Genomic DNA, 14,510 nt, shown 5'->3' on the forward strand with positions numbered 1-14,510 from the left:
AGGGTACCCTCTCATATGTTCCCAAGGCTGACACAGCAGGCTCCAGGGGTGAGCAGGAGAGCATCCCATGTTGAAGTCAAGAGCAAGATGATGCCATATGGAGCTTTCATCAAGGATACCTACTCAGGCAGCCAGAATTGACACAGCACTGACTAAAAAAGCATGCCACTTCAGGCCTCTTTGGCCTTGGGCATCTTTGGGAGGCCAATGCACAGCTGCTTCCTTCCTGAAAAGTATGCCAAAGGCAAAAAAGGAGAGGCACGTTGTCATCACCATTCACAAATTTGGGTTGTGAAATTGGGTTGTTTAAGTACAACCAATACAGCTGAGCCTCTCAATCCAACACACCCGTCTTTATCACATTCTCACTCACCTGTTCTTCCCTCTTTGCTTTCATCCATATAGCAAATATCTCTTTCCAGCAACATACTTTCAGCTCAACACAACATGGGGAGGAAACCCAGTTTCACTGATGCACCCCCTGCCTGCCACCCAAAGGGAAGGCAAAGGGGAGAAAGTAGCCATGGAGGGAGGGAGGCATACACGGCCTGGCCCCTGTCCAGGGTATCCCAGGCAAACAAGCAGCATGCCCCAGGGATCTTTCCCTAGAAATCCAAGCTCAACATTGCTTTTATTTCAAAAGGAGGAGCACTGCAGCAGATTTTAAATACCATTTAAGTACCAACATGATGTCACTATCACCACCACTTCATTCCAGCACTTCTAATTAATTTCTCCACTCATTACATTAATTTCTCCACTCATCCACTCATCACAATACCTTCTCTTGTTGCTGGATCGTGGGCAGGTGAATGCCGTGCCCGACAGCTGTTCAGCATACAGACCATACGGGCAGACCTGAGGATTATTCTAAACCAAAACAGATCATGGATTATAAGGACCAAGTTTGGCTTTTAAAAGATTTATTCTTAAGAGGCAAACTACACGAGAGAACCTTGAGGATCCTGCTGGGTTGCCATTAAAAATGTTATTCAAAATCTGTATCTACTGCTTTTCAACCCAAATGAAAAAAAGTTCTCCAAGTGGTTTATATAGCAAAGGCATGAGAAAAACATTCCCTATTCCAAAAGGGATCACAATCCAAAAAGAAGCACAAGGGAGACACCAGCAACAGCCATCAGAGAGACACTGGGCTGGACCCTATGTAAACTGCTTTGGAAACTTTGCTGAAAAGTGATATATAAATAGTCATCATCGTCGTGTCTTAGAAATTATATTTCATAGACAGTCCTTCATAATCAATCCTTTTTTATGTTTGATGTTTTGTCTATGGTTTATATTCTATATATGCTGCACTAGAAGGTATAGACATTATAAACAAGTGTTTTGGTAGCAATGTTTTTGCTCGAGTTCTTCTCTTTTGCATTGTCAGTACAATACTCTAGTGAAGACGATCTTAGGTAGTGGTGTATTCTCTAAATTATAGCTTTGCACCTTCAAAACTATATTACTTTTCTGATATAGCTCAAAGCTGATCTATGTACTGAAGGTGTGAATGAGTTGATCTGCAACAGCCTGAGCTGAGAAGTACCCTCTCCCCTCATACTCCAAGTGACACAAATACCTGTCCTTGTGGTAAGGCTCCAGGGCAGCGTGGATCTTCAGAGTGGAATTCGTTACCAAATCCTGACATGTACTGAAAAACAAAATAACATGCTGCACAAACAAGCCAGAGTTCAATCGGAGAGAGAGAGAGATCTTGCTTTTAAAGACATTTGGATTTCAAAGTAGATTGCTTCAGTAACCTGGTCTTCAAACTGTACTTCATATACTTCCCACAAAGCAGGTCCACACAGTGTGGCAGTGTAGCCTGATAGCCACACACACACACCCCGTTTTGTAAAGTCTCCAGCAGACTGCAAACCTAGGTGGCTTATTGAACCCTTGAGAGCCACCATGGTGTAGGGATTAGAGTGTTGGACTAGGACTGGGGTGACCTGAGTTCAAGTCCCCACTCAGCTGTGAAACTCACTGGGTGACTCTGGACTCGTCACTTATCTCTCAGCCTAACCCACCTCAAAAGGTTGTTGTGAGGATGTACATAATAATGTACAGTGCTCTGGGCTCCTTAGAGGAAGAGTGAGATATCAATGCAGGGGTAGAGCCACCATTAAGCAAACGGGTTCAAAGAACCTGGGCCACCGACCCTCAGGGGCCACGCCTCGCATCTGATGTCCGATGTGGGGGGCGTGGTTTAGCTCCCAAATGGGGCCGCGCAGCCCTGTTTGGAGCTAAATTGGCCAGCACTGCATTTGCAACGTGGCCAGAGTGACTTTCCCTGCCTTTTAAAGGCAGGGAGAGCTACTCCTGGCTGCACTGCAAATGCAGCGCTGGTCAATTTAGCTCCCAAACGGGGCTGCGTGTCCCCGTTTGGGAGCTAAACCACGCCCCCATGTGTGTGTGGCTAAATGTTCGGAGTCTGACGTCAGACACAGGGGGCAGGGCTGGGGGGGGGCACGGCAGAACCCGGGCCACTGCTGGCCTCCCTCCGCGCCTGTATAAATGTATAAACAAACAAATAGTGGTGGTTGTAGAACCCAGAGGAAAGAGTTGTGGTGTGCAAGGACAAGGCAGTGGAGTTGAATCAGGAATAGTAATGGTTGAATGAGACAGATATTATGTACGGAGAGGCAAGTGCAGTCTGCCTTCCGTGCTCTTGCTGCAGGACTGGCATACAAGTAACTAAAGCCCCATTCAAAAGCTGGCCTGGATCAAGGAATGGATTAATCAAAACACTACAGTGGGTTGTTATGCAGGGCTTTCAACTGCATTCAGCACTAAGCCAGTAAGTGAGAGAACAAGGAACATAGGAAGCTGCCATATACTGAGTCAGACCATTGGTCCATCTAGCTCAGTATTGTCTTCACAGACTGGCAGCGGCTTCTCCAAGGTTGCAGGCAGGAATCTCTCTCAGCCCTATCTTGGAGAAGCCAGGGAGGGAACTTGAAACCTTCTGATGCTCTTTCCAGAGCAGCTCTATCCCCTGAGGGGAATATCTTAAAGTGCTCACACATCAAGTCTCCCATTCATATGCAACCAGGGCAGACCCTGCTTAGCTAAGGGGACAGGTCATGCTTGCTACCATAAGACCAGCTCAGCTTCCTCTTTGAAACTGCTGGAGTCCCACACCCCAGTCTCACTCTCCTCGATTTAGTGCTGCAGGAGGAGTATTCAGAGATGTAGCAGCAAATTCAGAAGTGCAGAGGGCGTTCTCCATGACAGCCCCCATGGCCATGCCCACCCCAACAACCAGAGAAGCTGAGAAGTATCTCTTCGTTCCATTCCTGCGCATCCTCCCTCCACGACACCCCTGGGAGTATTGATATGCAAAACAGCAAGTGGCCATATATAGCTTGGGCAAACGTATTTTAGCAGAATAATTATTTATGGAGATGCAGCAAGAAGCACCACAGAATTGCAGAATGATTGGCGCTCCAGTCACTGAAGGGGGAAGTTCATGCCCATTGCCTGCTACAGCCCCATTGCCTGCTACTAGCCCTCTCCACCCCCAACACAGCACCTCCAGTGACTGTTGCTGGTGTCTATCTTATGTTTCTTTTAGATTGTGAGCCCTTTGGGGACAGGGATCCATCTTATTTATTTGTTATTTCTCCATGTAAACTGCCCTGAGCCATTTTTGGAAGGGCGGTATAGAAATCAAATACATTAATAATAATAATAATAATAATAATAATACATGTTTGAAAGGCACAGTGCAACCAAGCAAATCATGGCACCAGTATGGGAAAGCCACACTACAGGTCTGAACAAAAGGCAGATACATAACAAATCAATTCAATTCAGTTAATATCGCTTCCATTTAAAGCTGTATGTATATAGTGTGGTATAGACATGTCTTATAGTTTTTCAGAGCATGATTAGGCATGCACATTTCACCTGAACAAAAAATGGTCCTATGTCCACGAGATTGATGATGCTGAACTACAGCACACATAGAAGAGAATCCACCACACAGTTTGACTTTCCAGAATATTATTTTTAAAAAATGAAAAGGAAAAAAAATCCACCCAACTTTCATTTGAACCATTTCAGCCTTTCATAGCTGATCCTGGAGACTTAAATTGCTGCCCTGCTGTGAAATGCAATTTTTAACCCATCTCTTTCCAATGGTCAACCCCAGTCCCAGTGGCAGCATATTTGCAATTTGCCAGAGGAGGTGGAGGGAGAAGGGGATGATGAGTCATGCTTTGTCAAGTCAGTCTGACATTGCAGGGAAGGGAGGGAAGGAAGAGGTAAGTGCAGCTTCTTAACTGCTGTAAAGTAAAGTGTGCCATCAAGTCAATTTCAACTCCTAGTGCCCACAGAGCCCTGTGGTGGAATACTGGAGGGGTTGACTATTGCCTCCTCCCGCCCAGTATGAGATGATGCCTTTCAGCATCTTCCTATATCGCTGCTGCCTGATAGAGTACCAGCAGGGATTTGAATCAGCAACCTTCTGCTTGTTAGTCAAGCATTTCCCTGCTGCGGTTGCAAAAGAACTAGAACAAGCTGGGCACTGAGTGCCAATCTAGGTTTTTATTTGATGAATAGTTTGGATTCAAGGTCAAGCTTTGTTGCAGTCTGAATGGAAGATGACTCATCTTTTTCCCTTCCTACGCATGTCTCTGTAAAGGTAAAGTTGTGCTGTGGACTCCTGGTGACCACAGAGCGCTGTGGTTTTCTTTGATAGAATACAGGCGGGGTTTACCATTGCTATCTCCCTCACAGTATGAGATGACGCCTTTCAGCACCTTCCTATATCGCTGCTGCCTGATATGGGTGTTTCCCATAGTCTGGGAAACATACCAGCAGGGATTCGAACCAGCAACCTCTTGCTCCCTAGGCCAGTTACTTCTCTGCTGCGCCATCAAGTGTTTTTATTTTTTTAAAGTAGAATTATTTGAACCACTTTTCTGCTTTCACCTTACGTCAGAGACATTATCTTTTCTATTTTAGCTTAGTCACATAATAATAATAATTTTTTAAAAAGGTTGAAAGTGTTGGAAGTGAAGGACTGTATGCTGTCTCTTATTTCAATGACATAGGAGGAGAGACTAGTGAGTCAGAGGGCTAGAGAGGTCAAGACATTAGTCATCCCTTCTCTACTGCTCTGACACTATCCCTTTGATAGGTAGATTGCTATTCTTAGGGACTTCCTTCCTTCCAGCCACTCACTTCCTTTTCCCTTCCTTCTCCCTTGCAACATGCAAGCTCCTCTCTCCCTGCACCATGTGTGCATCTGCATCCAGCTAGATAGACAGATTAGAGATCCTAACTCCTCACTTTCCTATCCAGAATGGAGTTCTCTAATAAATATCATTTATATTGATTTGAAACTATGAGCTGGCTCCAAGTTATTTTACTCTCGGCATACACACATGCCTAACCAAATTCCGCTGTGTTGTGCCTCTGTGCATTCTGCTATAATGTTGGGGATTATGGGAGTTGAAGTCCAATAACATCTGGGGACCCAACATTGAGAATCCCTGGTCTAGGCTGGTCTATTCTATTCACATTTATGCCTAGGAGTTCTATCAAGTTCTGAGTGTAAGAGTGATAATGTTCCTACATGGAGCCTAAATTGCTGAACAGGAATTGTACCATAAATGAACATTTTGTCCAATGTTTGCAAGACAAAATCGATTGCAGTAAGAGCTGCTCCAGCTGCATATGTGAAAACAGCTCTGGTCCGTTGTTTCCAAAGTCCATCACTCTTCCCTTTTACAAAAAGCTCTGTGTATTCAGAGGTCCCCATAGTAGGCCACACCTATGGGCAATGCTGCCTACCCAGCAGTGCCCTTAACGTCACACCTTCCTTTCAAATAGAAGGTGCATATCATGCCTCCTAGAAACTTTAGAGAAGAGAGGAGAGCTGGTCTTGTGGTAGCAAGCATGACTTGTCCCCTTAGCTAAGCAGGGTCTGCCCTGGTCAGGGGCGAGGCGGCTGCCTGGGGGCCCCCATGTCTCGAGGCCCCCCCCAGAGGCAAGTCACATGTGAAGTCTCTGTGTGTACATCAACGAGGGGCCCGTTTTAAAAATTTGTCTCTGGGCCCACTCCAGCCTTGTTATGCCCCTGGCCCTGGTTGCATATGAAAGGGAGACTAGAAGTGTGAGCACTGGAAGATATGCCGCTCTGGGAAGAGCAGAAGGTTCCAAGTTCCCTCCCTGATAGGGCTGAGAGAGATTCCTGCCTGCAACCTTGGAAAAGCTGCTGCCTGTCTGTGAAGACAATACTGAGCTAGATGGACCAATGGTCTGACTCAGTATATGGCAGCTTCCTATGTTTGTTCCTATTATCTGGGAAAAGAGAGGGAGGGAGAATTGCTGATGGGACTGGAGGAGGGACAGCTATTGGGACAAGAGCAGCATTCACATGGCCACTTTTCTGTGGTGACGGCGCCTTCCCTGGCTTGGGGAAATCACCCAGATTGAGACCTGGTTGACCTCTGAATCACCCTGGCAGGGAGGCAGGCACAAGGAATGGGTTGTCTAGGATTAGATTGAGAGGCAGGTATTGCAATCATATAGGCCTGCCTGAACTCCAGGGTTGGATTAGGCAAGTCTATGGATCTTGAGACATCCTGAACGCTTATTTATTTTATTTTAAAAAAATATTTCTATACCTCTCAAACCTTGCGTCTCTGGGCGGTCAACAATTAAAATCATTTAACACATTTATGAGGTCTACCTGCCGTCGTACTGAGACCATTGCCTGTGCCCATGATGGGCAGATGTGGATCCAGGGGGGGGGGCACTCCTTACAAACCCAGCCACTATGAATTTGGCAGCTGGCAGGAGGTGAAGGGACAGCATCCCCCGCAGGGACCCTTGCTCTCTGGCTGGCTTAGGAGGGAGGCGTATCAACTATGCCCACTCACAAGTTGTCCCCTTCCCTACCAGCTTGGCATCTTCTTCACACTCCAGCAAATGAACATCTGGAAATGTACAGCTGTGCAGCAAGTAGCAGAGGTGGCCCAAACACAGGTGCACTTGCAGCTCATCTGTGGGATGCATGCAAGTGCAGTGAACATAGGAGTGCAAATGGGAGGAGGGCAGCACTACTGCAGCCAGTAATGAACAGCAGAATACTGGGGAGTTGGAAGCATCTGGGAACGACAGGCAAGGGCATGCATATCACAGGGATCTGGGAACTACAGAGCCACAGGTGTAATCGCTGTAATCAGTGAGGAGGATTGGGGAGTACACCCAACCAGTGTTCCCTGTAAGAGGGAATCCCAGGTGGTGGTGACTACAGCTCCCAGAATCCCTAGCTGCAGTGGGTTTTGGCTGAGGATGCTGGGAGTTGTAGTCCACAGCATCTGGGATTTTCTATAAGAGGGAGCACTGCACCTAACCCCTCAGGAGCTACTAAACTCAGGCAGGGGCAATATGGTTTCTCAGGGGTGCGACTGCAGCTTGGCAGTGTGGCGGGGTGAGTGCCAGACTGTTGGAAGTTAAAGGACTTTGCGCTGTCTCTTTGCCTCAGACAGTGGAGGACAGACTAGTAAGTCAGAGGGCTAGAGGGTCAAGACATTTGTCATCACTTCTCCGCTGCTCTGATGCTATCCCTTTGAAATGTAGATTGCTAATCTCAGGGACTTCCTTCCTTCCCTACCTGGCCTCCTACCTTGCAACATGGCAAGCTTCTCTCCCTGCACCATATGTGCAGAGAGGATGCAGAATCCATCTGCATCCAGCTAGATAGATAGATTAGAGATCCTAAATCCTCACTTTCCTATCTAGAATGGAGTTCCTTAATAAATGCCTTTTATATTGATTTGAAACTATGAATTGGCTCCAAGTTACTTTACTCTCAGCACACACGCATGCCTAACTAAATTCCGCTGTGCTGTGCCTCTGTGCACTCTGCTATAATGAGAAAAGGATTCTCTCACCACAGAGAATTTCCAACAACGGTACCTGGGGGTTGATGCAATGGGGTTTGTTGGAAGGACCATCTTGCGACAGCTGCCTGTGGTGGGCCCTGGCACTCCTTCCCTTGTAGGTGACCTGCGCACCTCGGGCCCCTCCAGCTCCTCAGCCCCATCCCTCCCCTGATCCTGTGGCACCATTAAGGGCATTTACCCCTGGGGTTCGGAGTGGGTAGTGCTGATGGGACGGGGATCTCTGTGGAGGTGATGGTGGTGGAAGGGCTGCCTATCTATAGCCAGCAGCGACATCTGCGGTTCTGTGCACCTCAGCTGCATGCACAAAGGATTTTTCTGAGCAGCCACACATCTTTGTCACCAAGGACATGGCACTGGAATCCGTCAACCCCATGGAAGCATGGTTAACATGGTCACATGAATGCAACCAAGATTTTAATATGCAAAACCGTGCTAGGATTTCCCTGAAGTCAGCAGTACGCCATTCTGCACTCAGTCTGATATGGTATTACATTTGTAGCAGGGAACCAGAACAGCCGTGTGTCGGGCAAGAGAAAGAGAGACAGTGTTGTGGGGCGGAAGGTGGGGGAGACTGAGAAAGAGAGACAGGCGGGATGGTGAGGGAGTGGAATTGAGATGGGAAGTGGTGGACTCTGGTGGTAGGAGGTAGAGGGAAAGTGTGGGGCTGCCTGCAGAGGCGCTCTTACCCCTGGACTTCTGGGCCGAAGTCCAAGGCCTACACAGCCCCTAGCCCCCCCCCCAAATCCTCTTTAGCTTGTCCCAGGTGGTGTGGCTGCCCAGACGGACATAATGATGCTTAATTCCAAGCTCCAAAATGTTGAAGGAGTTCCAGTGCATTGACCTTTTCCACCTGTTATCCTAATGACCACTAGGAGCACTGGGAGTAGAGGTAGTGAGTGAGGGTCTCCTTACCTGTCTCTGTTCCATGACCCTGGATCTGACTCTGCAGCACTTCCTATGCTGAGTCACAATCCTTCCTTTCCTCCTAGAGAGCCGATGGAAACATCTCTCTCTCTCTCTCCTTACCTATCCACTATGTAGTCCTTTAGATTAGATATAGGTCTTTCCTATCCAAGTGTACTTAACCAATAAATACTTAGTATATAGTTCTACAAGGATCTCCATGTGTTTTCTCTAAACAGCTGCAATAACTAAACCATCCTCTGCTACCCACTCTGTAACTGGAGTGTGTGCCCATTCCTTAGTGCTCTGCTCTTTTACCCACTGGGGTAAAACTTAACAACCTCTAACACAAAATGACCTAGTGCCCCTCCGGCTGCCTGGGATTGTGTGGAGGAGACAGAGGGGGATGGAGAGAGGACATCCTCCCATTATCTGCTGAAGGCCCTTACAGTCCCTCTGGTGCCACTGCCGGCTGCATCTTAGGCCTCACAGATGCCCTGGCCCCCTAATATTCACAAAGGGGTGGGACATGGGCAATCTAACACGGCACTGCTGCCAAAGGAACATCCACTGCTGCCCGCTATCCCCCGACAGACTTGCCAGGGCTCAGTGGCTTGCCAGATGACGGGTGGGTAGCATGCCGCAGCACCAGACTTTCCTCCTCCAGTGGTTGTACCACGGCCAAGCCAGAGATACAAATACAGAATGGCTTGTATAATTGAGCCAGTTGTTGTGTCATGTCCTCCTCCCATCTTCCACACCTGCAAAAGGGCTTGCTTCAGAGACCCCCGTATCATCCAAGGGGCCCCCAGGCCTCTGATGGGTGCAGGGCTCAATCTGGACAGTCCCTGGAGTTAGCCCTGATATTTTGACTGGAGAGAGGGTGTACGGATAGATAATTTATCAGCCAAAACCATGGCTTCAAGCCGCTAGTCCTCCCTAATCCTGCACGCACATGCACACACACACACACACACACACACACACACAACACACACACACCCCTTTATACTCAGGGTGTCTTTAAATCTCTAGTCCTTAGATAAGAAGAATAAAAACAGGAAATAAACAGTCCATTTTTTGCTTTATGGTAAACAAAAAGAGTACAAGGTAGCACCTTTTAGACTATGATGTTTCAAAAACATCAGCTTTCATGAGCTTTCATAACCCACTTCTTCAATTGCAGAGTGAAAGCAACAATAGTTACAGCAAGAGGTGGCAAACATTCCATCTACATTTAAAGAGACATGTACAATGGTTTTACACATACTATACATAAATACAATGTATTACATAAATAATAAATAAATAGGCAGCAAAAGAGAGATTGCTGACGATGTGTCGCTATAATGCGTATAAAACCCATAACCTCTATACAAAGAGAGAATGACACAATCAGATTTTACTATAAGTTCTTGTTTGGCTATTTCACCTCCCAAATGTTCCCCTGAGCTTATTATACAGTCATCCTGAGGTCTGTAATCTTATGCCCAGGGAGGTTAAAATGCTAACCAACAGTCTTCGTAGTATGTTTGGTCTTAATATCAGATTGTATCCATTCAGTGGTTATCAATAAAGTCATTGCTTTATGATGTTGCACAGTATTGTGCACTGTAAAGATCGATCCTAAACTATACAGATCTGGAGGAGGAGATACCAAGGATACACACATCCTAGCCCAAACATTTTGAACCTGGACCTGATTTTTCTGCACTTGCAAGATTCATACTATGGGACATTTTAAACATTCTCTAGGGTTGCTTTTGGAAATACTGACAAGGACTTTTGATTTTAGTTTGCTTGCTCATCATCTTATACCACTTAATACAAATGTGATATTAAGGAGTTCATCAGGTAACATTCTATATTTGCTTTGCATTTTGCAATAGAATTAGGATATGAAAGCTCAGCCTAGCATAAAAAATTCAGTATTCATTGAGCTGAATTACTGGGATTAGGAAGTCAAATGCTCAGTGCTTTCTTATAAACCATGACCTTTCACAGAAGAGATTAGACAGCAGGCATGGAAAAATACTTTTGAAGTTGGACTCCATAGAGTGGAACATGAATAAGGGGGCTTCTCAAGCATTGTGCATAATGTATTTTCTGTATATGCCACCCTGGTGACGGCTGGCTTTGAAATACACTTTTGTTATGCTTTCACAACACCTGTGAAGAATTCAGCATTGGCCTCCTTTTAAACTACATCATGCAAAGGTGAGAGAATTAAAATGGTTTAGGTCAGGGGTTCACAAATTGGGATCCCCAGATGTTGCTGTACTACAACTCCCATCATCCCCAGCCACAATGGCCCCAGTCCATTGTGGCTGGGGAAGATGAGTGTTGTAGTCAAACAACATCTGGGGACTCAAGAGAACATCTGGTTTAGGTATTTGTGTGTGTGTGTGTGTGTGTGTGTGTGTGTGTCCGTGTACCATCCACATAAAAACTGACTGTAGATAGCCATGTAGATCTATTAGGACAAGTTCAAAAGCTACAATTCTAGGAATATATGTATCAGCCCCAGCAAAAATGACATAATATCTTAAGCAAGGCTACTGGATTACTGCAATGTGCTCTGTGTGGGGCTGCCTTTGTATGTAGTCCAGAAACTACAGCTGGTCCAGAATGCGGCAGCCAGGTTGGTCGCTGGGTCATCTCGGAGAGACCACATCATTCCTTTGCTGATAGAGCTACTCTGGCTACCGATAGGTTTCTGGGCAAAATACAAGGTTATAACCTATAAAGCCCTAAATGGCTTGGGCCCTGGGTATTTAAGAGAACGTCTTCTTCATCATGAACCCCACCAACCATTGAGATCACCAGTTGCCACCAGCTCATTTGGTGGCCTCTTGGGGAAGGGCCTTCTCCACTACTGCCCCGAAGCTTTGGAACATGCTCTCTGCTGAAATAAGAGCCTCCCCATCTCTGACAATTTAAAAAAAAAAATCTTTAAAGACACATCTGTTCACCCAGGCTTTTAATTAAATACCGTTTTAATAATTTTAACATTGTTTTAAGATGTTGTTATAAAGTTTTAGGTTGTTGTAATGTTTTAATGTTTTGCTGTCATGTATTTTAACCAATGTTTTAATTTCTCTAGTATTTATTTGTTTGAATTAATGTTTTAACTTTCTTGTCATTTTTTGTTGTGAACCGCCCAGAGACGCAAGTTTTGGGTGGTATGTGTTAAATAAATGAAAAATAAATGAAAAAATACAGGTTATTCAGAACGCTTCATCAGGCTGGATGTTAAGAAACAAAACAGAAAAAAGAGAGGGGCAGCTGGTCATGGTGTCATAGCTGTAAGTGTACAGTTAATACAAGTTTTAAGCTTCAGTAAGTCTTAGACTCTGACCTTAGGCTGCACCCAGGGCTTTTGGGATAAAGAAGAGACAAAAATGAGAGAGATTATTGCAGACTCTTACAGCAATTACACCCTGCCCAGCTACCAAAACACAAAATAAAAAATAAAAATCTTACACTACAGCATGAATGGAGGCTGCTTGTTCAGTCTGGGAACTCTGGAGTTAACTAGAAGTTATGCAAGTGCAAAGTAGATGATTGATCTGATTGGCTGATTGAGGAACAGCCCCTGCATGAGAGGATGTGTGCTGAGGGGAAGGGATGCCAAATATACAGACTCGCATTACCAAATCAAATCTTTACAAAGAATTGCAGTATCAGTCTTGTGGAATTTTGGGGAGAGGAGATCTGCAGTTAAGAGATCTTCCCTTTCCCAAGTCTTGACTGAAAGGGAATGCCACCACTTAGATTTAAAGGATGTGGCTTAAAAGATGACTGAAAAATATTCCGATATTCAAAACAAAGTTCAAAGCAAAACCAGCAAACTAACCAAACACTATCTCCTTGGGAGGGAGAGTTGGAAAACATGTAATGAGCTGAACAAATCAAGAAATGAGAAGCCTTCAGTCCAAGTCAAATGACAGGGTTTACTTAATAGGAAAGCACCTCTCCAAAGCATATGTGGCTTCATTCAAACATCTGGTGTTGGTTTCAGTGAGGCACACTGACCGCATTTGCAGCCCGGGCTCCAAATAAAGTTTTGAAGCAATCCCCTCCCTAAGAAAGCAGCAAGGGGAAATTTTTTCAGGCTCCTTCTGTCCTGACAAACTCCAGGCTCACTTACCTTCAGTTCTGCCGTTCTGTCCATGTTCCTTTGACTTTATTGGGGCAATTACAAAAACTAAGCTAGATGTTTTGCCCAGATGGTGGATGGTGAGTTTCAAATGGAAGTACTGTTGGGCAATGACTGGAGACAGCCAAGATAGTGTGAGGGCAAACTCTCTGTGAAGCAAGTGAGAAAGTCCAACAGATGTGTAAAAACTGTTTACTTAACTGAGCCTGGGTTTAATCAGAAACAGGCCTCTCTCTTATGGGGACCAATCAAAGGACTGATCTTTGCAAAAAGAGAATGGGGTGGAGGGAGGGCAACTTGTTCAGCAGTCATCTTATTGCAGACAACATTAGCAAGGGGCAATGGAACACTAAGGATAGATAAATATTTTAAAAACAAATTTAAACTACAAAAGGAATGTTTAGAACTAGGACAGAAATGTTGAAAGCCATAAGGAGCCTCAGTTTATAAAAAATCCTTTTAGCACTTAAACCATGTTGGGGATTCTAATTAAACTTCAGATATTTCTGCTAGTCAGAGAAATATAATTCTAAATACATTATAATTCTAAATACATCATAGGCTAGCCCCAGATTCAATTGGTCTTTGGAGAGGTAGTGCTTCATTTCCAGACCCTCAAGTTGGGACCTGGCCCCAGTCAGTTGATTACATTGTTTTATTCCAGACCATAGATAATAACAACATCATATTTCTATCCCCCTCCCACAAAGTAAATTCACAAAGAAATATATAAAAGTTATTATCTTAAAAAGTAATCTACCACATGCACACCTAGCTGCCCAGAGATGTAAGTTTGGGTGGGGTATAAATTTAATAAATAAACAAACAAACAAACAAACATACATACATACATTCTTGGTTAATTTTGCAGATGCAAACTTTCCCAGATCTTTACTATCACTGTCTTTATCAGCTAACAAAAGTTTGATTTTCTTTGTTGATTCATTGTGGCTCAACGTCACGTTCCCCCACGCAAAGGGAAACATTGCAAATACAGTACAGCAGATCTTCCACAACCCCTTCACTACACATGTGTTTTCCTCAGGTTGCAAGGGGGTGTTTTATAAAAACCTCAGTTAACTTCTGCTAGAAATGTTGGATTCGGGGCTTTCCTGGTGGAAAAGGTAGAGGGATCTGACAAAGGACATTAATATTTATAGAACAATTTAAACACATAGTGTGGCATTTACCTGGGATACCTCCAAGGTCCTTCTATCCATTTTTATACTATGACCACAGATACCTACAGAGCAAATAGCTCAAGAGAACTCACGGAAGCAAGCCAAACATGGCAAAGTCTTCCTCACTCCAGATACGCCACAGAGGGCGATTCCATTAGTGGCATGCTTTGTTCAGAACAAATAGCAAACTGATGCACATCTTATGGCCCTATTCACCCCCAGCACAGTACTTCTAGTGACTGTTGCTGGTGTGTGTCTTAAGTTTCTTTTTAGAATGTGAGCCCTTGGGGACAGGGAGCCATCTTATTTGTTTGTTGTTTCTCTTTGTAAACCGCCCTG

At 45.0% G+C, this 14,510-nt stretch overlaps 1 protein-coding gene across 5 annotated transcripts in view; it reads right to left on the minus strand.

Annotated features, from left to right (window-relative positions):
- The window catches only part of HGD (homogentisate 1,2-dioxygenase), a 39,711-nt gene extending 26,574 nt beyond the window's left edge, over positions 1 to 13,137 (minus strand). For 2 of the 5 annotated variants that reach the window (XM_053303268.1, XM_053303265.1), the window contains exons 1-3: positions 12,982 to 13,137; positions 1,586 to 1,657; positions 782 to 870 (exon numbers count right to left, since the gene is read on the minus strand). In XM_053303268.1, the coding sequence (XP_053159243.1) occupies positions 782 to 870; positions 1,586 to 1,657; positions 12,982 to 13,005 (185 nt within the window). In that variant the 5' untranslated portion in view covers positions 13,006 to 13,137. Of the gene's footprint in view, positions 1 to 781; positions 871 to 1,585; positions 1,658 to 2,036; positions 2,053 to 12,314; positions 12,328 to 12,981 lie in introns of those variants that run through there. The other 3 variants (XM_053303267.1, XM_053303266.1, XM_053303271.1) reach the window with 3 other exon arrangements.
- Positions 13,138 to 14,510: the final 1,373 nt, after the last annotated feature.

This window comes from Hemicordylus capensis, chromosome 2 (genome assembly GCF_027244095.1).
Source record: "Hemicordylus capensis ecotype Gifberg chromosome 2, rHemCap1.1.pri, whole genome shotgun sequence".
Classification (NCBI taxonomy): domain Eukaryota; kingdom Metazoa; phylum Chordata; class Lepidosauria; order Squamata; family Cordylidae; genus Hemicordylus; species Hemicordylus capensis.